Source organism: Stigmatopora nigra, chromosome 1, assembly GCF_051989575.1.
Source record: "Stigmatopora nigra isolate UIUO_SnigA chromosome 1, RoL_Snig_1.1, whole genome shotgun sequence".
NCBI lineage: Eukaryota > Metazoa > Chordata > Actinopteri > Syngnathiformes > Syngnathidae > Stigmatopora > Stigmatopora nigra.
Window position 1 is genome coordinate 17,479,414 of NC_135508.1, and position 26,271 is coordinate 17,505,684.

Genomic DNA, 26,271 nt, shown 5'->3' on the forward strand with positions numbered 1-26,271 from the left:
TCCACTTGTGGATGAGTTGAGGATATTTTACTCAATCATCCACCAGATGGAGAATACATTCAAAAGTCAAAAGTTCAATTGAAGTTCACCTCAAAGGGCAATTGTGAATTTGAGGTTCAGCATGAAGCATTTAGTAGTGCACTATTGAAGGGGAAACATGATGCTTTTGAGCCGCCCACTTTACTAAAGGAGCATCCACATTCCATTGAGTTCCACATGTGACAGCAATTGCCGGCAGCGATTGGACATTTACTTTGAAAACTCCACAAAGGAAGTAATCTAAAATTCTAGCTTGACGCAAAAAGCTCATCCTTCATCTGTAGTTGCTGGATTGGGAGAAACTGTCCTGTCTGTGATTTATTTCTCTCCAGAAGCTGCTCAACCACCCTGCCGGGAATGACCAGGCGTACGCCTGCTGGTTTCTGACAGGAAATCCTCTTTATTCTCTCTGAGGGAAGAATAAACTTGAAATTGAAGTGACTGCCAGGATGTGTGGACCCAACAGGTGGTTGACCCCGCAGAGCTGCTTCAGCAGCAGCAGCATCATCATCATCCTGCTGTTAGGGGTCCAGAGGATAAACACCCAGTACACAGGTAACATTTTATCCCCATATTCCATGTTATAATGTTTTCACCCATTTATTTCAGTAGTCTAATTCAAGTGGAATCTAATTGCTTCTCATTCAAATGACAATAGTTTTCACCCAACTTTGCTTTGGAATAAAATGAGTTCATATATAGAATTTGTTAGATTTGGCATACCAAGATTATTTTTTTTATAAATTGTCTGCATATTGTGAGAGGATAACTCTTTGAGGCAAACTTTATATTTGTCCATAATGCAGTATCTATATAGACAGGTTTTATAGAGTTTATTTATGTGTTTTAGACTCATAAATAACTCGAAGAATCCCCTTTTCCTATAGTATTTCTACCGCATCTTGTTCTACTCAAATGCAACCCATACAACTTCCTCTTGTTCATCTGTAATTCTTTGGTACCTGCGTTAATGTGCGCATGCACGCACAAGTGTGTTCTGGTTCCAGATGTTCTGTGCATCATCACTTAGGATTTTAGTATAGATCCGATACAGCTGGAAGGTCCAAAAGAGGATGTGCAGGTTGAGATCTGTCGTTTGCTTAGATTTTCCTCTCTCGGGGGCTTCTTTGTTCCACCCACAAGAAAGGCACGCGCACATGCACAATCCGTCTGCATGTTTAGTTGATCTTTGAAAGGCATTCTGGGACATGTGGGAGCTTGAAAGGCTGAATTAAGTTTGGGGTGTGTGTGATGCCAAGAAAATAGGAAACTGCACTTTTCCTGTTGCACAATTGATTTATAATTGATACTTTGTGCCGGCAGAATCCAACAATTTAGGCTTGCAGTTGCTCAGTATTGCATGCAGACATTTTTAATTGATATATACGACTACACTTTAGTAGAAAAGACAAAAACCCACTCAGTAAACCCTGGAAATTCCTGCACCTTTTTTGACATCTGATGCAAAACAAACCAACATTATCACATTGATGATTGCGAAAGGTTTCCCAGAAGAAAAAAAAGGCAGTTGCATTGTTTTCTGCCATTTGACCGTGACAGTCATAGAACAGATAGAAGCAGCATGATGAGCTAACACTTGGGGTTGAAAGGGTTTTGTTTAGTTTTTTTTTTTTTTTTTTCGCCACCTATGCGTTCTATCATGTCTGCAATCTTAAAGCGGCTGCTTGCAAGCTGTTCTGTGGGACCTGATTTTGTTTTTGCTGCGTTTGCCATGTTTAGTTTTCCAGCTGCAAAGCTGGCAAAGGGATAATGGTTGTTGTAAACTGATCGTCTCTTAAAAAATCTCATTTACTTGCTTGCTGACTAACTCACTTACTGACCCCTCTGATCCTGTTCTTTGTTTGGGACTGTTTGTTTCAGTTGAGTCAGTTTCTTTGAATTTTTCAGAATATGTGGTTAGCCATATTCAGTCATCTGGTTCTCCTTATGACTCTGTCTCACTTTTTAGAAGGAGACTTTTCCTTGAACAGCCCAGCCTATTGTGGCTATTATTATCAGTCTATTATCTGGCTTTGTTTTAAACATGCTGTGCAAGGGCGACTGCTTAAGAAACCTGACCTTGATTGTGGCATGTTTGCGTGCTTCTGTTGAAAATACTTGAAAAGTTGTAGACACCAATCAGAAGGAATTCCTGAATTAACATAATACGTATATCATCCAATCGGGTTTAAAAAAAAAACTGCTTTATTGCAGATTTTAATGATATCCTCCTGGGAAATGAATCCATATGTGTTATCCCATTCAACCTTAGTGTAGTGTTTGGCATTAGTTTGGTTTGCAGCATCTCATGCTTTTGATTGATATTGATCGCAGCTGGCAAACAGAACCATGTGTATTAAGTGTTTGGGCTGCTGCTTTTTCTATTTCCTTATAGCCAATAACGAGAAGGAAGCGGATTTTGTCCACTTACCAAAGGGAATTCTAATACCATTTGCTGTGCATATGTTTCATATTAATTGCTTCAAAAGGAATCGAAACTTAGCAGACCTTAGGTATTAGTCACTGCAGCCAAAAACACACCCTTTTGAATGTAAATGTCAATTATTCTCCAAGGTTTTATATTATAGATGAGTTATTTACAATAAAGTACAGAATATAGTACCAGCATATCATTTTATTAGTCAATTATTCTCAAATGTTGTGTATTATAGATCAGGGTTTTACAATAAAGTACAGAATATAGAAGAAGCATATCATTTAGTAGGATTTCCTTTAATTTCACATATAAGTTGCCCAAGAGGATGTCACACCCCTGGCTATACGTACTAAAAAAAACTGAAAATTATATCCTAAAAAATATGGGACTACACATCAAATGTAGTTTAGAACCCTTGCGTCCCCTGAAATAATTCACATGCATGAAAATCTGTTTCAAACCTTTTTTTTCAACAAAATATAATATACAAAATTGTTCTTTTAGCTCTCACAAATTAAGTGAAGACATTTCATATGATGAAATCAATAATTAAGCCCATCACTAGTACATAGCCTATAAAATCTGTTGAGGTCCATTATGTTTAACTTAGATGTTACTATGATAGTGTTTATGGGATTCCAATAGCACAGTAAAACCTACTATATTGGCAAAAGTTCCATTGTTTCATTAAAAAATGATCTAGTCTCATATACAGTAGTTCCGTCCGGCATGGGCTCACTCACTGTCACTTATTGTGGGTGCACAGCTTGTTTTACATGGGGATGAGTGATGGTGGGGATTTCTATTGAGGCACCCAAGGGCATCAACTTCACATCTTTGTTGTAAGGAATTCCTGGCATGTGACGAGAGCGACTCTCAGACAACCTTCACTCAACAATTCATTTTTTTGACCTCTGCAGTTGGATGAACATTACCGTACTTAAGACTATAAACTCCACAGTGTGTTCGCCAACACAATTATGTCAAAAAATATTTTCAAAGACAGAGCCTTTACAGACTGGAAATTTAAAATTCAGTCATTTAGAACCAAATACGGAGACTCTTTTAGAATGAAAAAAATGCAAATACACTTACAGCATTATGAGGATATTGGCATAACACATGGGGCCCAGTCTCTTTAAACGTTCTGATCCTATAGTCATATAAACTATTGCATACATATGAACACAGATGGGGAGATTTGGGTACAGCATTTATGGACTCAGTGCCAAAATATTCTCAGATGTGGTTCAAGCCTCATTATTTTAGCTTAGGGTCATGGGGCAATTGAATTTTCATATTGGCTATCAATTCAGCTTCACCTGTGTCAATAATTCGAGTTTATACTTTGATTTGATGGCTGGATTTAACATTTAGATGTAATACATTATGACTGAAAATATGTTTTAGTTCTGTTTTAAACAATTACCGTATTTTCACGACTATAAGGCGCACTTAAAAGTCTTAAATTTGCTCCAAAATAGACAGTGCGCCTTATAATCCAGTGCGCCTTATATATGGAAAAAAAAAAACAGAAAACAGAAAACGAAAAACCACCACTGTCGGATATTAAAAAAACACAAACGCCTGAACTGAAACAATACTGTCAAATATGCAGATGTCATCTTAGTTTACAAAATCTTCCATCATATAGCTCCTCCCCTACTGCGAGATTTTATACAAAAGAAATCCAAAATATCAACAATGGCTGGCTCTAGAGGTGACTGTGTAGTGAGTGCTTCATACCTGGAAGTCAATAGCAATTACAGTATTTTCACGAATCTAAGGCGCACTTAAAAGTCTTCTCCAAAATAGACAGTGCGCCTTATAATACAGTGAGCCTTATAATAAATACAGTGTGCCTTATATATGGAAAAAATGTCATTCATTGAGAGTGCGCCTTATAATGCGGTGCGCCTTATAGTCGTGAAAATACGGTAAATGCCACACTTATTTTGAAATAAATACTGAGGTGGCTTAATTATTATGTGAATGTGCATTTTAATAAAGGGACATTTTCACACTACATTTTAAACACTGTGATAAATTGTTGCTGTCCTGATCAGACTAAGTTGTTTTCCAAACTATTGTCTTAAATAAAAGATAAATATGAAAATAGTGTTAGCTTAGGAGTTAAATATTTTAATTATTATTTTTTTAAGTGAAAAAAAAACACCAAGCAGGAGTAAAATTAGGTACAGTGCACTTTAAATGAAATTAATGCATCGGGCGGAACCCTTAATAACTCACTTCAGGTGAACTATAAACAGTGACTGATTTACAACCTTTAAGTTGTAAAAGTACAACTTGTAAAATTATAGGTATATACTATAATTTTGGCATCTAGTCACCCAGTGCTGGCTGGCTTTGGCCATTGAGAATGAAATGTGTGAGATGGCAATTTGGACAATGTATTGCCGCCCTCTGTTGGTAAATAATAAAACAGTTGTCGCCTATAAATGAGTCATAGATGAATTCACCAAACCATCCTACTATTACTTTATTTTTCCACAAACCTCTGAGAAGGAAAATTAAGCCTTAGGGGTTTATTTAACCTATGAGCAGAAGTATGTGCTAAATTACCAACTGAATCTCCAAATGTAAGCAATTAAAAATACTTTATACTCTATAAATGACTATTTCAATAGCATTTTCTCCAGAGATGTGGAAATTATTGTTCAGAGACATGCGTATGTTAGTAAGACAAACGTAGACAAACACACCAAAATGTGTCTATCATTAGGGCAAAATAGAACCTGGAACCTGTTTACTTTATCCGCCTGTACTTTGGTTGTGATTCAGCAGTCAGTTATGGAGTAGTAACCATATTAGAGAGCCTATATGTGAACAGCAACATACTTTTTCACTTAGTACTGGTGCTGATACAGAAGACCACCAACATCAGGCTAAAATTACTTCAGTAAATGGGAGGTTGATTGTGTGCAGTTTCAGTAAATGCACTGAATGAAATGTTTATTTATTCTCAAGAATTAACATTGTCATTGACAGATAGTCTGTCTCCTTTAAAAAAAAACTTATATACATTTACAGGGGTTGATGGTGGACCTTGTGAAAAATTTTAGTCTATACTGTGACTCATAGTATCTAATTCTAGAAAAATCTGACTTTGAAGAGTTGAATGCGTTTAAGATTTGTGAAACATTTTGATCACGTGAAGTCTCCTGAAGCAAAATATAGTTACCTTTTTATGTATGTGTGTGTGTGTGTGTGTGTGTGTGTGTGTGTGTGTATATATATATATATATATATATATATATATATATATATATATATATATATATATATATATATATATATATATATATATATATATATATATATATATATATATATATATATATATATATATATATATATATATATATATATATATATATATATATATATATATATATATATATATATATATATATATATATATATATATATATATATATATATATATATATATATCCTCTTGTGTTATGAACTAATTCAACTTGATTCATTTGTGTTACTTTTGAAAGCGAGTTATTTGGAGTGAAATCCATTAATTTGAATAGTTCTTTTTTTTTTAGTTACTGCAACTAATGTGAACATGGGATAGTTTAAAATTATACTGTAACTGGTACAACACTTATTCCTTAAATGCAAGTGAGCTCGCTGAAACAAGTCAACCAGGTGGCTGCCTAACTCTGCGCAGGTCACATCGATGCGGACAGCCGTGTTGTAATCCATCAAAGGTGCTTTGAATGCGTAGATTAGCAAAATGTGTCCAAATGTGATGTGGCGGGCGTGGGAGATGCGAAGGCTGGAATGTGGAACAGCTGGATGTCTTAACTTGGCAGAGGAGGGGGAGGCCGGGGGCTCTGTGTGGGTGGGGTTAGGGGGGTTCCCTCCTTGCATCCTTCCCTTATCGGTCCTCTGTGAGAACCTGGAAATGGAAATCATTCTGGGGGGTTTCTGCAATGCGGTAACAGGGTTCCTAGGGAGGGGATTATGAGAACATTGCATTGGATTTCCACTCTCTTCCCACCCTCAACCCCCACACACTCACACAAATCATATCCCTCACCATCCTTCTTATTCCACACCCCAAAGTTTTTCTTCTTTGTGATATTTCTTAACTCTTTCAAATCACTAACATTTCTAACTATTGAATGATAAAATAATAATTCAGAGATTTTGTTTAAATTACAATTCAACTCTGTTAGAAAATATTCTCAATTTTTTATTGCCCACATATAAGAAGATTGTGTTGTTTATGGTACGTAAACTACAAATCTACTTTTAATTTAAAAAGCAATATCAATATTGTAAATGATTTTTCTAGCTAGTTACCTACTAAACAAGCAAATTAACTATCATCGCTTTGTTTACAAATTTTTTAAAATTTTCAAATACTGTCCTTTTTCTTGTATTAATGGATTAAAATTCATTTTCTTGGGAAAATGTTATATTAATAAAATAAAAATCCTTAGGTGTAGCCCTTTCACATTTTTTTTTTATTATTTTTTATACAGATTCACACTTTCAATTTAAAACTTTACATTTCCTTTGGGCTTTCTTGGGAAAAGTTCTCAATTCCACAATTTCCAACAAATTTTCAATTTTGTGTCTGTTTGCCATGGCAGATGTACTTGCTATTGTCAGTGTTGCCATTTTTCATGTCAACATATCATCAAATTCTACATTTCTGTTCATCCTCAACTCTTCAGAACTTGTGTGAAATTTCTACAAAAACTGATAGAATGCTTTGTTTTGAGGAAATAGGTGTACTACTATCTTATATGTGTAAAGTAAATTGTTAATGCAACCAGGTATCGCTCCATAAAAAAAGGCAAAAAGAACCTGAAAGATGAAGAGGAGGAGTTTTTGGACATTGGGACAAATATGAATGACCATGGTCCAAGCCAACCTCCTTGTGCGTCCCCTCATGTCCATGTTTAGAGCTTTTCACAAGGGGGTGTGCCCTTCAAGTGGGGAGATCTACAAGCTGGAGCTCTTTTTTCCATTTTTTTCTCAGACCAATTTAACTTAAATTGTACCAGCCCAGCACATTCGCTTGTTTGAATGGTAAAGCGACGAGCACAATGTTGAGAATCCTGCTTCTAGTTCTATGTATTGGAAGCTTGGATGCCTGGTTCTGGAAATTTAATGATGAGACAACCGTCAAGACCCCAACAAGTACCACCACAACTCCTGATGGCACCAAGATAGTGGAAGGGGAGGATGAAGGTTTGTCCAAGGTTGAAGAAAAAATCCTCAACGTCTCTAATGGAATTCGGAACTTGGTCAAGGCGTGGGATGCCACCACTGGCCCGGGGACTACGGAAGGTTCACCGAAGATGGAGAGCGCTGACCCTACCATGACGGGTAATATTAATGTACTCGGAGTGGGAGACGGGGATGAAGGGTCAGGAGTTGGGGAACATGTGGCATCTGGATCAGGATCGGGCTCAGATGTAGAATCGAGCAACGTGCTATCAAGTAACCCAACTGGCGCAGACAACGGGACTCGGATCGCCAGTTCCGATTCGCTTTGTCTCCCTGTGCCAGCCAATTTGAAACTGTGCTCCAGAAAACACCCTCAGTTGTTCACCTTGCCTAATCTGGTCAATCATACGTCTGTGGAGCAGGTGGAGGCAGCCGCGCAAAAGTGGGCACGGTTGACCCCGAAGGGTTGCCACCAACTAGCGGAGTTGTTCCTGTGCCTCCTACTGGTGCCCGAATGCCCCTCGCCCACCACCGCGCCCTTACGTCTGCCTTGCCGTAGCTTTTGCTACCAAGTGGTTAACAGCTGCTGGCTGTCATTGGACATTGCACAGAACCCGGTGAACTGTGGCCTCCTCCCCGTGGAGGCACAGGAGCTCGGACGCCCTACCTGTCAGTCTGTTACTTACTCAAGAGGTAACCTTGAAATGCATCCTGAGAGCTGCTCAATCACGTTCCTTGGGCATCAAAATCTTAAGCTTTTCTTTAGCGTGAAAAAATGTGCCTTTGCATGTTTTAAGCTGCAATAGCTGAACTACTTCACCCCTTGCTGGTGCCACAACTCACAAAGCCATTCCAGTTGCTTTTTTTCTGGTTATCGTGTCTTCTTTCATTGCTCAAAATTTTGATTTAGCTTCTAACTGCAGAGAATGAACCAAAGTATATGCATGACTCACCAAATGTTTGACTTTGGAGGAAATTTCAGGATGAACCTAAACTGCACTCATAACTCATTCATTGCCACGGCAAGCGTTTAGTATCACATTTTGAACTGGGATGGAAGGGCAGTTAGACATGACGGATTAATACCAGCTTTCGGAGTTGTAATGTATTTGATATCTATAAATCTCAAAGGAATTGAATCAGTTAAGGGCTACAAGCAACAAAATATTCCAAAGGTAAAACATACATTCCAAAAGAAATAGATTTTCACTACTATATAAAAATATTATGCTATTTTCCAAATGTCTTTTACCATGTTCTCGGGTTTTACCCCAGCTGATAAAGAGGCCATCTCAATCTAGTGTTCAAGAAGTGCAATATAGGTTGAATTTAAGCTTCATGTTCAAGTCATATCCAATTATAGTTTCATTATTTGCTCTACGCCAATAAAAACTGGCCAGTGGGCCGTAGTTTAGACACCCTTGTCTTAAAGGGATAGACAACAGCAGTTAGTAAAAGTATGGAAATGTTCCAAATACAAACTGAAATGATTATTTATAGTGCATATGAGGTTCATCCTGATCTCACTTTTTATTAGTAGCGCGTTTTTGCCTTGCAAGCTGGCTCATAACTGTCTTTGTGTTTGTTGCACACTAAGTCGTACATTCACACACTAATATCGGCACATTTCTGTGTTCCACCATTATGTGTGGATTTTTCTAGTGTGAAGCTTCAAAAAGAGAAACAATTGGACTATCTGTGAAAGAAAAATTTGTGGCGGATGGCATTTATGATGGTATTTGTGGGCGGGAAAATGTGTCTTCTGTGTGGGATGGAGAGTGACAGCGTCTTACGGGGTAACAAGGGATCTTTGTGATTAGAATGAGACGGGCCTCCTAAAAGGCCTGCTAAAGGTGCAAAGATCACGGCCAGTTGCCCATTCTGCCAAATCAGTAACTCATCGTAATTAAAGAAAAGAGAAGTCAAAGAAAGTTTTTCATGCTTTTGGGAAATCACCCTTTTGTGTGCCCATTCCAAAAATATGAAGTCAAATTTCCATTTGAGTCTTTATTTATAATTATCTGGCAAGAAAAGCCTAACTTTTCAGTTGATTGTATTGTATTTTCAGTATTGTAGACTGAGTTTTAAATGTCAGCTTGTCTTTGATAATTGCATTTTTGAGCTCATCTGTCAACTTTGACTAGCTTCAAGTTGTTCAGACATGGATTAACATCTGATGGGTGCCACAGCTGCTTCACTTTTCTACTTGGGTTGCTCCCCAGAGGTCCCATAATGTGGGTCGGCCTCTCTAACAAGACGTCAGATGTTTATCTTTACATGGTTCATCTGCCACTTCTCAATCTTTGAGACCAGTCTGAAAAGATAGTTTTGTCTGGGGGAGTGTTATAAAGTATTTCATGGAGATCATTTCCTTTGCCATTGCTGAAACAAATTAGTTCCACGGCCAGCCGTGTTGGCTTTCGTGCGCTTCAGGTCTTTTCCCGGCTCGTTTTCCCATGCACATCTGACAAGCATTTCCGTCCTCCTCCTCCATCTGCCCATCTATCCATCCATCTCTTCGTAGCATTGGCAGTTGTTCCACAGGCGCCAATTTGCTGAAACATGGTTCTCATGTAATCTGTGTGAACATGAGGTCACTTTGTTTCTTTAGAAACAAACAGTGGCCTTTTTTTCTAGGTGGGTGAGAGGCCAGGAGAGAATATCTGGGTACATGGTGCCAAGGTTTCCTATTTCTGCTTTTATTTGATAGTTTTTTGTACACATGTCAGAGGATTTACATCAAATATTTAGTAATTCACATCTTTGCCGTGGAATACGTCAATGGTATGGTTTCCTTAGGAGGGCCATTATGTCTACTTAGTATGGGTGACACGATTCATCAAATAAACATCAACTAATCAATAATAATTAATGGAAAGAAAAGGAGGAAAGCAGTAAATATTCTTTGGAAAAAAATTGTCTTTAAATTGATTACTTTTTCTTTTAGTTATAAGTAAAAACAAATAAACAGCGAAAATAGTAACTTCTTATTTTCAGGAAAAGGAACTGTATATGATCTATAATTTTCTATTAAAAAAAGAATATTAAGTTTACTTAAAATGAAAATAGGGGTGAGGAAAACATTGTAGTCCCCAAACTTGGATTTAGGGCTCCAGAATTTATATTTAAATCTCTCGGAGACAATGGACAACTATTCAAAACTTAACATTTAAGACCTTTAATCTTTCTAGGCCAAGTAATTAGTATTTTTGAACTAATTCGGTCGGTCCTCTCTGTGTGGAGTTTGCATGTTTTTCCCGGGGCTTGCATGGGTTTTCTCTGGGTATCCCTGTTTCCTCCTACATGCAGGGTAGACTCTCTAAATTGCCTTGAAGTATGAGTGCAAGCGTGATTGGTTGTTTGTCTCTGTGTGCCCTGCGATTGGCTGGCCACTGATTCAGGGTGTCATCCGACTGGTCCCCATAGTTAGCTGTGATAGATTCTAGCACCCCCGTAACCCTTGTGAGGATAAGTGTTTCAAAAAATGAATGTATCAATAATATTTTGTCATAAACATACACATTTATGAATGAATACACAATTATTTAAAGCTAAAAATGGCTAAAACAAATAAATACAAACTACTTAGCCCCAAGTAATACGGTAAGGTAGATTTTTATCATAGTATTTCACTCATTACATATCATTGACAGTTATGGATGCCCCAAATACTCTCATCTTCCAATGCCACTGACGACAATAGACGTCCAGTACATTTTGCAGAAAAGAACGTACATTCATTCGACCCTCCTAGTCAAAATGGATTGGACATCTTGCAGCCAATTAGATTATCAAGTGCTCTTTAAGGGTAAAACAACAACAAAAAACAAAAACAACTAATTTGTGCATGAAAGGGTGCAATTTCAGTGCCAGGAAAACATGAAGTCAATACACAATTTACTTTTGTGGACCGCGCAAAATGATTTTTAGGGCCCAATTAGGCCCCCGGGCCCTGAATTTAACACAGACGATCTAGGTGGGTACTCCACCATAGTTTTGGCAAAGCTCAGGTCAGCACCACTGTGATTGTAGCCGCAAGTGCCTGCTGTCTGTGATGAATTTTATCAGGCCTTCAAGTTTTTCACCGGTCATCTCATTTGCTGGGATTTCCCACCAGTAACACAAGTTGCTCTTTGTCTACAGAAAATTGACTGCAAAGCTAGACAATACTAAAAAAGAAAGATTTCTAATTGTTGTGAAGCACTTTTATTGGTCTTGTCTTGCACAAAGCATTTGTGCTTGTTTCTGTCCCTCATTGAACTATTTCTACATGTCCACGGACATTAAACTTTCAGGAACATCGAGTGTAATCCATTCAAGCACCATTCAAACATTCATCCATTTAGATCAGTTCAGACCGCAGCTGCGGGAGCCGTGGCGATCCACCGGGACCGAAAGCGGAAGAGCAGGTGCTGCCAATTGGGAGCCGACCACCCATATCCACTTGGACGAAATCCTGCGTGATCCCTATTCACCGAAATGTGATGAGTGTGTGAAAACATGTTCCAGGCGCAACACTTGTTTGACTTGATTTCGCCACGCAGCAGTTGGTACTCAATTTTGACTTCATCCCTCACAAATGGATATGTCATGTCCTTTTTGCGCCCACTTTGTTTTCTTTTATGAATGATGATTTTCCCCGTAGGACTTAGTATAATGTGCTCTTACATCATTTGGAAACAGCTGACCTCTCTGACCCCTTAATGTACAGAATTCAATTTTCTGCTGTTGTTTCTCATGAATCTGCCACGCAGGATATCCCTTCCATTCCCAATGGAAGCATTTGCCTAGCCAAAACCTTCCTCCCTTGTGATGCCGACTTGTGAGAAATTGACTTGTTGCTCTCCAGACGGCTTTGAGAACTTTATTATCAACGCTTTGAATTATTGAGACAGTAGATTTGAACCAGAGCTTGTTTTTGTAGTCAAGAATAGACGGAAAAAAGAAGTCAAGATGGAAGATGAAGGCAGAAAAAGCTTTAATAAAGTTCAGGTTTGTTGTAGGTAGCTGTTCAAAGTGCAGTTTACTTCTAGAGTGGAATTTCTGCCAACGAGCCAATGGAATTTCGTTATTATATTCACTTTCTTTTTGTCATTATTCTCAACTGGTGGGTCACCAGCTCATTTTGGGTGTGTTGCAAATAGCTAGTTACATAAAGTTCATATATATTTTCATGTACGGACCTCTTTTGATGCAGTAATCCAGGTGTATAGAGTGACAATAGTGGAGAACCTATGGTCTAGTCCAGTTATGCGCAAACCACGGCCCGCGGGCCACATCCGGCCCCCTAGGCCTTTTAATCCGGCCCGCTGACGCTGTCCAAATATATTTTTCCCCAAGACGCCGCCGTCACGCGGAAGCCAGTGTCAGTAGCTCTGTTCAGTCTTTTTCCTGTTTTACAGCCCCTCTATCTTTTTTAAATTACATTTGAATATTTCTTATTACATTCCTTTTTACTTTACTTTATACATTTTTTACTTTAATGACGAGTGATGAGTATGTTAATACTTTAGTCCTTTTTTTATGTTTATGTTTCATATTCTACTGTTAACGGATGCAGTTTTTTATATGTATCGTATCTTATGCTGACCCGGCCCATCTGTCAAATTTTTAAAGTCAATGTGGCCCCCGGGCCCAAAAGTTTGCCCACCCCTGGGATTGTGCATCCACCTCACATACTGGATCTGACCCAGGATCTGTTGTGTGCAATATTCATCTTGTCCCCATGAGTTTTCTCCTAAACCCAGATAAAAAGGATATCTAGTAAATTCTGAATCCGAGAGGTACTCATACACACTACAGTGTTTTATGCTGTGTTATTTTCTCTCCTGTGCATGGCTTTTTGCACAACACAATAACAAAGTGGCACAAGATTGCATGCAAAATAATATGTCCAGCGTTCTAACAATACTGTCTCCTCCTGCACTACAGAGCAAAGCACTTTGTCTCTGCTCCAGCTCATCGGAGATCCACCACCTGATGATATCGGTCGTGCCGTCGGGCCCGGCGACATCTCTACCTACGTGTTCACTTCGACGGCGGTTTCTGGTCAACCAGCCTTGGCCCACGTCCCCAACCCTTTCTACCCTCAATTCTCCCTCCTCTTCCACGTGAAGCCGACCACTTCTGCCGCCTCCGTCCTCTTCTCCATCATCGACGGGCCGCAGAAGCTTATGTACGTGGGAGTCAAGCTCAGCGCCGTGAAGGCGGGCCGTCAGAAGGTGCTGTTTTTCTACACCGAGCCCGATTCGGAGGAATCGTATGAGGCCGGCGACTTCGAAGTGCCGAGCCTCGTGGGCAAGTGGAATCGTTTCTCGCTGTCGCTCTATAAAGAAACGGTGGCCTTCTACCGGGATTGCGACTCGACGCCATGGAGGGTGGATTTCGAGCGCTCGCCGGATCCCATGGAGCTTGACTCGGGGGCCGGGATCTTTGTCGGTCAGGCCGGGGGGGCCGACCCGGACAAATTTCAGGTTAGCAGGCCATATTTAATGATCATGACGTCTGTAATGGTCTTACAAAAGTAGCATGGGTGTTTGGCCTTTTGGCTGGCTCGTACAATTTCTTTTAAACAAAATATTTTAAAAATGAAGAAAGAAAGAAAAATGTGCTTTAACCCAACAAAAATACTCTAAATTGGTGTAAAATATGATCCCGTTAAAAAAAAAGCATAATTAAAATTGTAATCTGTGAAATAATCCAAGTTTAGATAAATGAGTGAGTACAACACATGCAATTTTTAACCTGTAAACATCCAACTTTTTTACAGTCAGAATTCAATAGTATGTTCTATTTTGATTCTGAGACTGAAAAAAATTGTTTGAAGCGAAATACCATCTTTACTACTTGGACTACTAGGAATTTGCTTTTGGTCAAAGAGAACAGAACAGGTTTGAACTGGAAACCACAATTTTCATTTATGGTTATGTAAATAAAAAATAAAAAACTCATTAGTTACTATAAAACAATTTTCAGGGCGAATTGGCTTGCATATTTCATTCCCATCACTTGTGTGTCTCTAGGGTGAAATTGCTGAGCTGACGCTGGTGGGAAACGCTCAGGCTGCAGAGCGCTGGTGTGATGGCATTGACGACGATTCTGACGCTGTGAGTAATACTGCCTCCCCCCCCAGACCCCCCCCCCCCCCACACCCCCTTTGAGACTTAACGCCTGAACACTCACATTCCACCTCTCAGGCCTCAGGCGACTTTGGCAGCGGTGAAGGGAGCAGGGGGCAGATAGGAGACAAAGTGAAGGTAAGCAGTAATAATATGTTAATAAGCAAAATATGAACTGGTGTCAAACTCAGGGCCCACAGATCAGATGCAGATTCATTATTTGAACTGATGTGTCCATGTTCCATTAAAAAAAAAATCTAATTGTTGTCACTATTAGAAAAGATAAAATGTAGCCAGATTTTCTTGTTACTGATCTGCCTTTTAAAATAAATTGAATAGTAATTGAACCGCAACATTTCTCTGGCCTTGGATTAAAAGAACATAACTAATCAAACAACTCATGTCAGGGTGACCAGAAATTTTTGTATAATTTGTATTATTTTGAAAATCATTTATTATTCTCTTATATTCATAGTATAATAATTTTTGTTGTTGTTATTGTAAGTTGTGCTTGCTCCAAACTTTAACCCAGTTGTTGGATATAATGCACAAATGAGATGATACAGTATTTATTGTATTTCTCAGTGAAATTGTCAAAATTTAATGTGAATATTTACATAAATGGTGTACTTGTCACCCTAACATTTCAGGTAAGGTGACAAAGTTTAAAAAAAAGTCTGGAGCCCTGGATATCATTCAATGAGTTGTGTTTAAGTAGAATAATAAGGCCATCTTATATTTACTATAGTAGACGAAGGACATAATGAAGCTTTGACAAAACTAAGTAGGATATGGCCCTTGATAAAGATGAGTTTGTCACCCCTGTTCTAAAGAAACCATTAGTTATTGTCATATTTTTCCCCCAAGACAACACCGCCATCGCTTAGGCCTGTGCCAGAACCTCCTCTTATGAGCTCAAAAGGAAGCATACTGAAAGAAACAGGTAAAGTGAGCTTGCTTTCTTTAATTTCACAAGATGAACGGTAAAATGGCTCTCTCTAGTGGAATTGTTGCACTGCCATTTTATTTTATGAGTGGGTTTATGGCTGATATTTGGTAAGAGTACAGTAATTAGCTATCGTGAGAGACTGGTTACAATTAATGCTTTATGACTCTTTATATTGCGCTTATACATACATACGTATGTATGTATGTATGTATGTATGTATGTATGTATGTATGTATGTATGTATATATATATATATATATATATATATATATATATATATATATATATATATATATATATATATATATATATATATATATATATATATATATATATATATATACACATATATATATATATATATATATATATATATATATATATATATATATATATATATATATATATATATATATATATATATATATATATATATATATATATATATATATATATATATATATATATATATATATATATATATATATATATATATATATATATATATATATATATATATATATATATATATATATATATATATATATATATATATATATATATATATATATATATATATATATATATATATATATATATATATATATATATATATATACACATATAGTTAGATACAGACGTGCAATATACAATATTAAAATATCCTTTTATAAGCCAGACTGGTATGCCAAATTACATTAATCTTTTGAGATGTGTGACCCAAAATGTGACAGGTTTTTTAGAGATTATTTTTATGATTATTATTTAATTACCATAAATAGTCACTTTTCTTTAAAAGGGTTCAAATAGACTATACGAGAATTTTTCTGCAAATTGTACCTGTTTTTTTGATATATTTTTTTATTTTATATTATTTTTTCTTTTTAATTAGGGTTAAGTGTCGCTAAAGGAGAGAAAGGAGACAGAGGAGAGAAAGGCACCCGAGGCGACAGAGGCCAAATGGGGACAAAAGGAGACGCCGGTACTGGCTCCTTCTCACAAGCTGGAGGTGGAGGACAAAAGGTGAAATGCTATAGAAAATATACTTGTTATATTGTCTTACATGGAAACCACTATTACCACTATTAAAACTGCATCAAACAATGTGTCTTTTTAGGGAGAGAAAGGAGAGAAGGTCTGTAAACTTTTGATAGTTTGTTTACATAGTTTTTTTGTTTGTTTTAATCCCACAAGAGGGAGGAAAAGTGACAATCTGCCGTGTATGTTTCACCACTAGGGAAGTACAACCTTTGGAAGTAAGGGAGAACGTGGTCTCCCGGGTCCACCTGGGCCATCTGGGGCTGGGGCTGAGGTGGTCCAAATCGGGGATGGTTCAGTGACGCAGCAGGTGGCCGGACCTCCGGGCAGGGATGGAATTCCTGGTCTACCAGGAGCTGATGGAAAACCTGTGAGACAATTTGAGCATCTGATTGTTTTTTGCATTCATTTTGTAATAACTCTTGCTAATTGACTGTGGCTAAATTGACTGTGAATACTGTTTCAGGGGAACCCAGGAGGGGATGGCAAAGTTGTAAGTTTATTTAATATATAGTATTTTAATAAATGTACACTCAAATTCACAGTTGAAATTGTGCTTATGGTGCTTTTTCTTAGGGTCCTCCAGGGTTTCCTGGAACTCCTGGCGATCCTGGTGCTCGAGGCCAAAAGGTTTAATCATAGTTGAAATACAATGATACAAATAGTGTTGAAATACAATGAGCTTTTACTTAATCACATAATTCTAACCTCTTATCCACAGGGTGAGCGAGGAGAAGGATCACCTGGACCCAGAGGTATTCCGGGACCCCCTGGACCTCCTGGACCAGGAACTGGAAATCGTCCGGTATGTCAACTTCTTATTGACACCATGTCAATGTTTTTAAATGTATTTATTTTTTTCTTATTGTGTTATATCACAGACTTTTGTTGACATGGAGGGCTCAGGAAACTCAGAATGGGAGAAGATCCAGGTATGCAAGAGCTTTGGAAACCTCAGAGTATACACAAGCTAACAATTGTATGCTTTTAGAGCTAAAAACTAGGTTTTTGGACTATTGTGTACTCATTGGTAATGCAGAGGTGTGCAAATTTTTATTCCCGTTAGTCAGGAGTAAAGACACTGAAATGTCAGCAAAACTAAGCAAAATAGAATCAATATGTGGGTGCATCAAAATTTGCAGGGTCTAAAAGGGTTTTGAAAAATATTCATCTTGTCATTTATATTTCAGGGTCCTCCAGGTCTCCCAGGCCCTCCAGGTCCCCCCGGTATCCCTGGTACATCAGTTTCACTCAGAGATGATGGCCCAATTGTCTTTGGGCCTCCTGGACCACCTGGAAGGCACGGGGTCCCGGGTTTACCGGTATGTATATACCTTGGTTTGAAAACTACTTCAGAATCACTTTTGATTAACCTGCTATGGTAATGTGGTTTAGCTCCAGCTGTTTGATTCCATCTGGTTTTTTTTTGTAGGGTCCTCCTGGGGCTCCTGGTCTACCAGGCCAACCTGGACTCAGAGGAGAGAAGGTTGGGTTAAAATAGCAAGAATGTGGTGGTAACATGTATTGTAAAATGCCAAGTTTTCTTTACAGGGGGACCTTGGTGTGCTCAACTCACAGGGAGGAACTGCAGAAAAGGTGTGTTACAAGAAAGATACATGAAATGTGTAGGTAGTGATTGACACTTCGCAGGGTTCTCGTGGTGAACCTGGACTACCTGGGAGTCCAGGACAGACTGGCCTAGCCGGCCTTCCAGGCCCCATGGGCCCAGCTGGACCTCCAGGGCGACCAGGCCCACCTGGGCCTCAGTACCCCTTTGGCTTTGTGAGTACACACTCAACGTTTCTTTTTTTTAAATGCTGCCCAAGAATCTGATTTATCTCAAAAATGTAATGCACTACTTCTAAGGGGCACTTTCACGTATTGACTAATACTAAATATACAGATGAGCACTTAAAAAGGTCATTGATCCTCATACAGGCAGACCGGGGTGGTTTGGAGACAAATAGTGGCCTGGCGGGACCTCAGGTATGTTACATCCTGTAGTTTTAAGTTGCCTTTCTAACAAAAGATCATGTATAAAATTGTGTCTTGTTTTTTAGGGTCCTGCAGGTATTCCAGGTCTGCCGGTAAGTCCTTTTGTTATGTCTCATTGATCTCAATCCAGATTTAAAATTGTTTCATGATTTTTATTAATGATTTTTACAATTCCAACTCCGATCATCTGCTGGATATCTAGGGCAAACCAGGTTTCCCTGGAACCCCTGGCGACAAAGGAGCAGAGGGCCCAAGAGGCCCACCTGGACTTCAAGGTCTGGATGGATTTCCTGGAATTGCTGTACGTTGGCTGACAAATTGATTCATTTATTTTTGGTTTTGCTTCTTTAATTTACTAGCTTTAAAATTTTCACATAATTGCGGTTTTCTTTGTTTCAAATCAGGGACAGAAAGGAGATAGAGGAGAAAGGGGTGAACATGTAAGTCATCAAAAGAAAATGTTTCAAAACCACACAGAGATAAAATGTGCTGTATGTTGATTCACATTACAGGGTCTACCAGGACGTGACGGTGGGCAGCCCGGACCCCCAGGACCTCCTGGACCTCCAGGGCGGATCATTTATCCGAATGGTGATGTGAGTCCATAGTCCAAATGTAAAATTTGTGTTATTAACTCAATCCATGATCGACGTCATTAACAATCACTAAATTAACACTCAAAAACCAACTATCCCCCCAATACTAATCACCACACCTTTGGCGTCTCATTATAAAGTGTCTCACTTTCACACTCACTAACCCAGCTATGTCTTGCTATAGTATGACAGCCATTATTGGACTGAAGGGCTGCAGGTGAGTCAATACATTCGTTGTTTGAGAAACAACGGCGCCCACAACATGCATTTACACTTTTGTCTTTCCTTCTCTCTGCCAGACGGGAGGTGGAATTCCAAGGCAAGACGGTTTTCCGGTAAGACAACCTGAAACTCTATAGAATTTTCCGATTTAAGGTGAGAGATAAATGTGTTATCACATGTTGTGTTGTCTTCTAGGGTCCCATGGGACCAAAAGGGGATAAAGGTGAAACAGGTCTCCCTGGATTTGCCCCTAAAGTAAGAAAAATCTCTATTAAATAAAAAGTTAATGGTATTTGGGTTTGTGGTTCAATTTAAGGGTGCATTAATCTAAAGTGAATTGGATTTTTTTCTAAACTCTCAAGATATTATTATTTGAATTATTGTTTTATTTTTTTCACAAGTTGCTATTCTTTAACAAAGACTTTCTGATAACATTCTTTCTTCGTCTCATAATGTCAAAATGTGAACAGCATGATGAAGAGAACCGTTTGAAAACCATTCAAAATTGAATCAGGAAACAGATTACTCCATTCTAGACCAAATAGCTATCGGTAATGATTAAGTTTACCTCCTTGTTGGACAATCAAGTTGTGTAAAAAATAAACTTCATTTCCGGGCATGTGCATTCAAATTTAGAGAGAGTCAAATGTGGGTCACGTCTCATGAATTTAATGCATTTTGGTTCATCCTGTAATGTCACTTAAAAGGCCCAATATTCACAGTTGTTTATACAAAAATGATCTATTCAGGGTCAAAAAGGAGAGCCTGGTGTCATTATGGGACCAGATGGGCGACCGCAGTACCTGGGGGGCCTGTCAGGAAGACCGGTTAGTATAAATTCATGTTATTTAAATTTCACTCAGCCATATTCACAGAGGGTGGCATGGTGTAAATGTCACTGTGTGTTTGTTCATAGGGAGATATAGGACCTCCGGGCCCAGTTGGACCTCCAGTATGTCAAGATAGATTTATTTACTTACTAAGTCAACACATTGCCACCTAATGGCTTTGCATTCTTCTGTTGTCTTTGAGTTATATAAGCCATTCTAATCCATTTTCTTCCAACAGGGCTTGTATGGCGCTCCAGGTCAAAAGGGAGAAATTGGATTTCCAGGTAGACCAGTGAGTAGCATTTCAACTATTTTTAGTACTTTTAAAATCATCCAAAAACATATTTTATTATGTTAAAAAATTGGTGACTGCTATAGTTTAAATTGTAGTAGAATATTCTAGTTGGCATTAATGTGACCCATGGGCCAAATTGAGTTTGACACTGTTCTCTCGGAATAATAGTAACACAAATCAAAACACAAAATAATGTCTAAAGTACTGGCAACAAAAAGAAGTATAGCCCTGAGTGTAAATGCTGGTCAAAATGATGAAATTTGGAGGTGCTGACATAATGCCATTTTAAAAAAGAAACAACATGTGTTTTCATTAATTATATTTTTCATTGATGCACAAGAAAGTCACTTCACTCATTTTAATACTTCACTTCATAAACACATTGCATGCACATATGTCAGCCTCTCCCAAGAAGGGATGTCTAACAATGGGTGCCAATGAGTTTGAAAAAGTGGCCAATAAAGGGTTAAAATTGAATATAATTCCCATGAAATGATACAAAATAAGAATAATGGACAAGAATCTCAAATATGGTCTGTCTGAGTGGAATGCATTTTAATTTGTAGGGTCGACCAGGACTGAATGGTGTTCCGGGACAAAAAGGAGAGTCAGGTGGCGGCTCTGGATCGACATACTATGTGAGTATACATTCACCAGGTGATCCAGCAGAAGTAAATCTTTATTAACTTCAGTTACTATACCAATCACATTCCGATACAGGGCCCCCCAGGTCCGCCAGGCCCACCTGGACCTCCTGGACCAACATTTAGCGTGAGTCCAGATCTAATACTTTGTTGAAAATGAAGTCAAGACTACGAATTTGTTGCAAGGCAGTACATTGGAAAAGACAAAAACCATATTTTTTGATTCTAAATGCTGTCCTTCTATCTTTTTATAGGGATATGATGCCTATTCCAGGTATCAAGGTGAGCACAGAATATCATAAGTTATTCCCTGTATCAATCATTTTTCTCAATATGTAGTTTTCAATCTCTCGTAGCATCTAAAGGAGAGAAAGGTGACCCTGGAACACCGGGCCTACCTGGCCTACCAGGTATTGCAGCTCCCACTAGACGTGCATGTTTTTATTACTTAGGACCAAAGATAAGATGATTTTTTTATTATGATTCAGGTACCGGGTCAAACTTTGACATATATGCCTTCAAGGTAAACAAGACTCGTCTGCTTGACTGCATAGTCTGATTGTGCACTATAATACTGGAAATTTCACTCTCATTATATCTCCAGAATGAGTTGAGAGGTGAAACGGGCTTGAAAGGAGAGAAAGGAGAACCAGCTGGGGGATATTATGACTCTCGCAACGGAGGAAGTGGAATTGGAGCTCCGGGAGTCCCTGGCCCTCCTGTGAGATCCTATTCATATGGTTTGAATGATGTTGTGTAGATTAAGAACAAAGCTGTTAATAAATAGCATGACACATTTTAGGTTGCTAAGACAGGAAATAGGAAGACAGCTTCCTACTAACCCCTTCTGGTTATTGCTATGGCAGCAAATCTGTAACTTTACAAGCATTTGTACTGTACACATTTATTTTAGCATCATACTTCTTTTCTGATTAGGGCCCCAGAGGGGACTCCATCACTGGCCCACCAGGTCCACAAGGCCCAGCTGGTCCACCAGGAAGAGGCTATGATGGCCCACCTGGACCACCAGGGCCACCTGGGTCCCCTGGTACCACCTCCTTCTCAGGGCCTCATGGGGGCACACATAGTAAGTTGGGTGAATATTTGTTCATTTCCTTGGATCAGCATAGACATAATTTGACTTTGTGTTTCTTGAAAATAGCTATCAGTATTCCTGGACCACCAGGGCCACCTGGAACACCTGGATTTCCAGGACACTCTTCTCAGGTACAACAATAAGAAAATTGAATGCAACAAAACAAAGTTTCTTGTTGCAATTATACTTTCTGCAGAAATGGTCTTGGTTTGATAGAAACTGAGAAATCTATAAAAATCTGTTTAATCACGACTTCTCACAACTCCAAACCTCCATGTAGGTGACCGTGTTTCCGTCCTATGACATCATGACTGCCACTGCTAGAAGACAACCTGAGGGCTCGCTAGTCTACATCATTGACCGGACAGATCTTTACCTACGAGTTAGAGATGGAGTTCGACAAGTGCAGGTAAATAGTTTTTCTTTTTCAGAAAAAAAAAATCTGAGCTGCAGCTCCTTCATGAACTTTGTATCCATTTTGTTTTTCAGCTTGGGGGCTATATCCCATTGCCAAGAGAAAACGTAAGTGTTTTTCATGCAGTTTTTATCCTTCAAATACATTTTCACTTGAATATACGAAAGCCATTATCTACAGGCTAATGAAGTTGCAGCCGTGGAGCCTCCACCGGTGGTCCCATACCCACCACACCACAACAATCACTCTGACGCCCAAGCGGAGAGGCCAGACCAAGTTCATCAGGACCGTTACGCCCAACCTGACCGACATCACACAGGCCAACCATACCCTCCATACCAAACAAACACTGACGACAGAAACCGAAGCCCCCCTGATACCAGATACCACTCTGACAATCGACATACAGCTCAGCCAGATCCACGATACCCATCCCCAACAGACCCCAGATACCCCAGTTATACAGACCGGGTGAATTACCCAGACGGTCGTTATCCAGTCTACCCAGCACACGAAAACCCACCTTACTATGGTGTAACCCCTCAGCGAAGGCCCTCTCGACCTGTGGCCCAAACGCCAATCCACAATCACAGTTCTGGTCCTGGGGTGAGAGAATCTGTTGATTATTATATCTGCAATTGACCAGTTGCATCATACAAGGAGTAACACTGCGTTTTTGGGCATTCTCCAGCTCCACATTATCGCCTTAAACCAGCCGCAGACAGGATCCATGCGAGGCATTCGGGGTGCCGATTTCCTGTGTTTCATGCAGGCCCAAAGCATCGGAATGAAGGGAACATTCCGTGCTTTCTTGTCCTCAAAACTTCAAGATCTCCACAGCATTGTGCGCAAATCAGATAGAGATCATATGCCAATCGTAAACTTGAAGGTACAGGAGATCTAGCACACAAAATGTTGCCATATTCTTGTTATATTAATTATCTTGTTTTGTCTTTACAGGATGAGGTTTTGTTTGACAACTGGGATTCCATTTTTAATGGTGGCATAATCAAGGAGAATGTCCCGATATACTCCTTTGATGGGAAAGATGTCCTACATGATAGCACATGGTATGTCCAGCCATCGTACACTTTAGTAGTTGGATAATGTTTTTTTTTGTTTTTTTAACGATGATTAGGGTATACTTGCAAACATTTAATTGTCCTGTTCAGGATCGTAGGGTAGCTAAAGCCTCTTCCAAATACCCTCGGAGGAGAAGTCAGTTACCTCCTGGAATTAATCACTGATAAACTGTGGTTGGCAGACTTTTGGGCTTTCACACATACCGCAGAATTCCAATTTCTTTGCTCTTAACAGACATGCATCAGATTTTTTTTCATATATGTTGAACAGTCTGATTCTGTGAAGGAATACTTATTTTTGCCATCAAGCAAATGAGTTGTTTAACTGCACTTACTGGGTTTACCAAATTTCACAACAATTGGCAAGGTGATAGAATTCTGTCATGACCTTAAAGAGAAGAGTTTATTAACATTAATTGAGAACAGATTTTGGAAATGTTTATCAACAACTGCTGAAACCAATGTCATCCGTTTCAACCATCAAATCAGTAAGTTTATAGGATGGCCAGAAGGAAGAACCAAAAAAAAAGGCAATTTAAAGGTTCAGGAACAACCATTTTACATGTTTATTATCAAAGTAGAAATTTCCAGAACAGCAATGGTGCTGTCCGTAGTGAACCATGTTTTACGTTGCCATGGAATGTAAGAAGAGGGCAACAAAGGAATAATACTATTGTCCGAGAAATTGACACCTTCATGGCTCAATTGGTTTTGCAGCTGTCCATGCGAGCACGCCAAATGTCATGTGGAGAAAAACATTTTACAGTTAGTCAGGACAAAGATGAAGCTGTTCAGCAACAAAGAAGACATTCAGTATGTTCAGAAGCAACAACGCAGCAGGAACTTCAAAACAAAGAACAGTAGCAACTATCCAGTATGGGTGGGATAACATTACTGTCTAGTGCTAGTCCACAGCAAAAAGTCATTTCAAATCATGCTGGCACGTAGACACAACTAGATGTTCTAATGATAAACACATTCACATGATTTTCTTTGAATACATAAATCAGATAATAGCATTCTGATATGGCTGAATAAAACCAACTAAGAATAACGTGTTTTTGGTAGGCCCGAGAAGATGTTGTGGCATGGTTCCGCATCCAACGGTGAGCGTCAGGTTGACGATTTCTGTGAGTCGTGGCGAATGAGCAGCCACGTCCTCTCTGGAAAGGCGTCCCCGTTGCAGAGTGGCAGTCTACTCCAGCAGACTACCAGCAGCTGCTCCAGTTCATACGTTGTGCTGTGTGTGGAGAACAGCTACATTGGCCATAGCAGGAGATAAACCCTCATGTGCCATGGAGAGAATATCAGAGTGCTTTAAACACCATGTGCTACACAAGCCCACCATCAAAAACCTGCTTGTGACTTTTTTGTTTGTTTGTTTTACATTGTAAGTCATTTAGACGGTGCTACACGAAATAATCGTAAATGTGAAACAATAGTTTCATGCGGTTCTAGTGAAGATTTAAAAGTACTGTTCTTGAAAGAATTGAGGCCACGGCAGAATAATCCGTTCTGCTATAGGTATACATTTTGGTTAAATGTATGTTTTATTGACTGACTACTAACAACAAAACTTAGAAATCAGATCATTTTTGTACAGAAGATAAACTATCAAAGTATACTCACCCAAAAGTCCATTGAATTTCTGGTCTCTTAGTTTTTCCTGAGCTGTACAAGAAAATAATTGGATGGAAAAACAATACAATCTGTATGAATTGGCCGTTAAGAAATTGCACATTAACATAGCCTTTTTGGGCCTTTTTATTATTATTTTTATAACCATTTCTTTCCTTGTCTTTGTCTTTTTACCAAAGAATTCCAAATTCTATCTTGAGACATTAGCCAAATTGACTTGATCCAAGTTTGTGCATGTAACAAAATGAAATCTAACTATGTGAAGATGCCAAAAGCATATTTCTGTGAAACGGGAGCAGTCTATGCACGGCATTTAGCCACATATTGTAGCCTTTGTTGCATACCCTTGTGACAACCGCCCACTTGCACATGGAGAAACACCAAAGTTTTATTATATTTTGTAAACATCTCTTGTCTAGATTTTAAAATTGAGTTAAGCAGGGTGGTCCCATAACAGTGTTTGGCAGGGGAACTAACTCCTCATGACAAATATTCTTTAATATGCCATCAAACAACATTCTTGATACTATTACTTCATTGGAAACCAATTACAAGGGAAATAAGATTTTGGAAAAAATCGGAATAATTTCCCAAGCTCTTGTGCTTTTTAATGAAAAAACAGTTGACTTCAATTAAAATATTTTTGTCAACCACTGGCCT

General features: G+C 38.8%; 1 protein-coding gene across 2 annotated transcripts; it reads left to right on the forward strand.

Moving 5' to 3' along the window:
• The first annotated feature begins 297 nt into the window (after positions 1–297).
• On the forward strand, positions 298–26,264 carry LOC144199626 (collagen alpha-1(XVIII) chain-like). 2 transcript variants are annotated; one of them, XM_077721404.1, is made up of 40 exons: positions 298–594; positions 13,625–14,166; positions 14,716–14,799; positions 14,890–14,949; positions 15,679–15,754; positions 16,653–16,783; positions 16,878–16,895; positions 16,998–17,168; positions 17,265–17,291; positions 17,375–17,428; positions 17,520–17,603; positions 17,680–17,730; positions 17,989–18,120; positions 18,231–18,284; positions 18,350–18,394; positions 18,449–18,580; positions 18,737–18,784; positions 18,859–18,885; positions 18,996–19,094; positions 19,198–19,233; positions 19,306–19,389; positions 19,689–19,724; positions 19,807–19,866; positions 20,361–20,438; positions 20,528–20,563; positions 20,680–20,733; positions 21,303–21,374; positions 21,457–21,507; positions 21,635–21,662; positions 21,737–21,790; positions 21,869–21,903; positions 21,985–22,101; positions 22,317–22,467; positions 22,543–22,607; positions 22,757–22,885; positions 22,966–22,998; positions 23,072–23,497; positions 23,583–23,780; positions 23,852–23,961; positions 25,042–26,264. In XM_077721404.1, the coding sequence occupies exons 1-40, from the start codon at positions 489–491 to the stop codon at positions 25,253–25,255; spliced, it is 4,008 nt and encodes a 1,335-aa protein (XP_077577530.1). In that variant the 5' UTR covers positions 298–488; the 3' UTR covers positions 25,256–26,264. The 2 variants fall into 2 exon arrangements, with proteins under 2 accessions (XP_077577530.1, XP_077577522.1); XM_077721396.1 differs by lacking the exon at positions 298–594 and adding an exon at positions 7,476–8,386.
• The last annotated feature ends 7 nt before the right edge of the window (positions 26,265–26,271 follow it).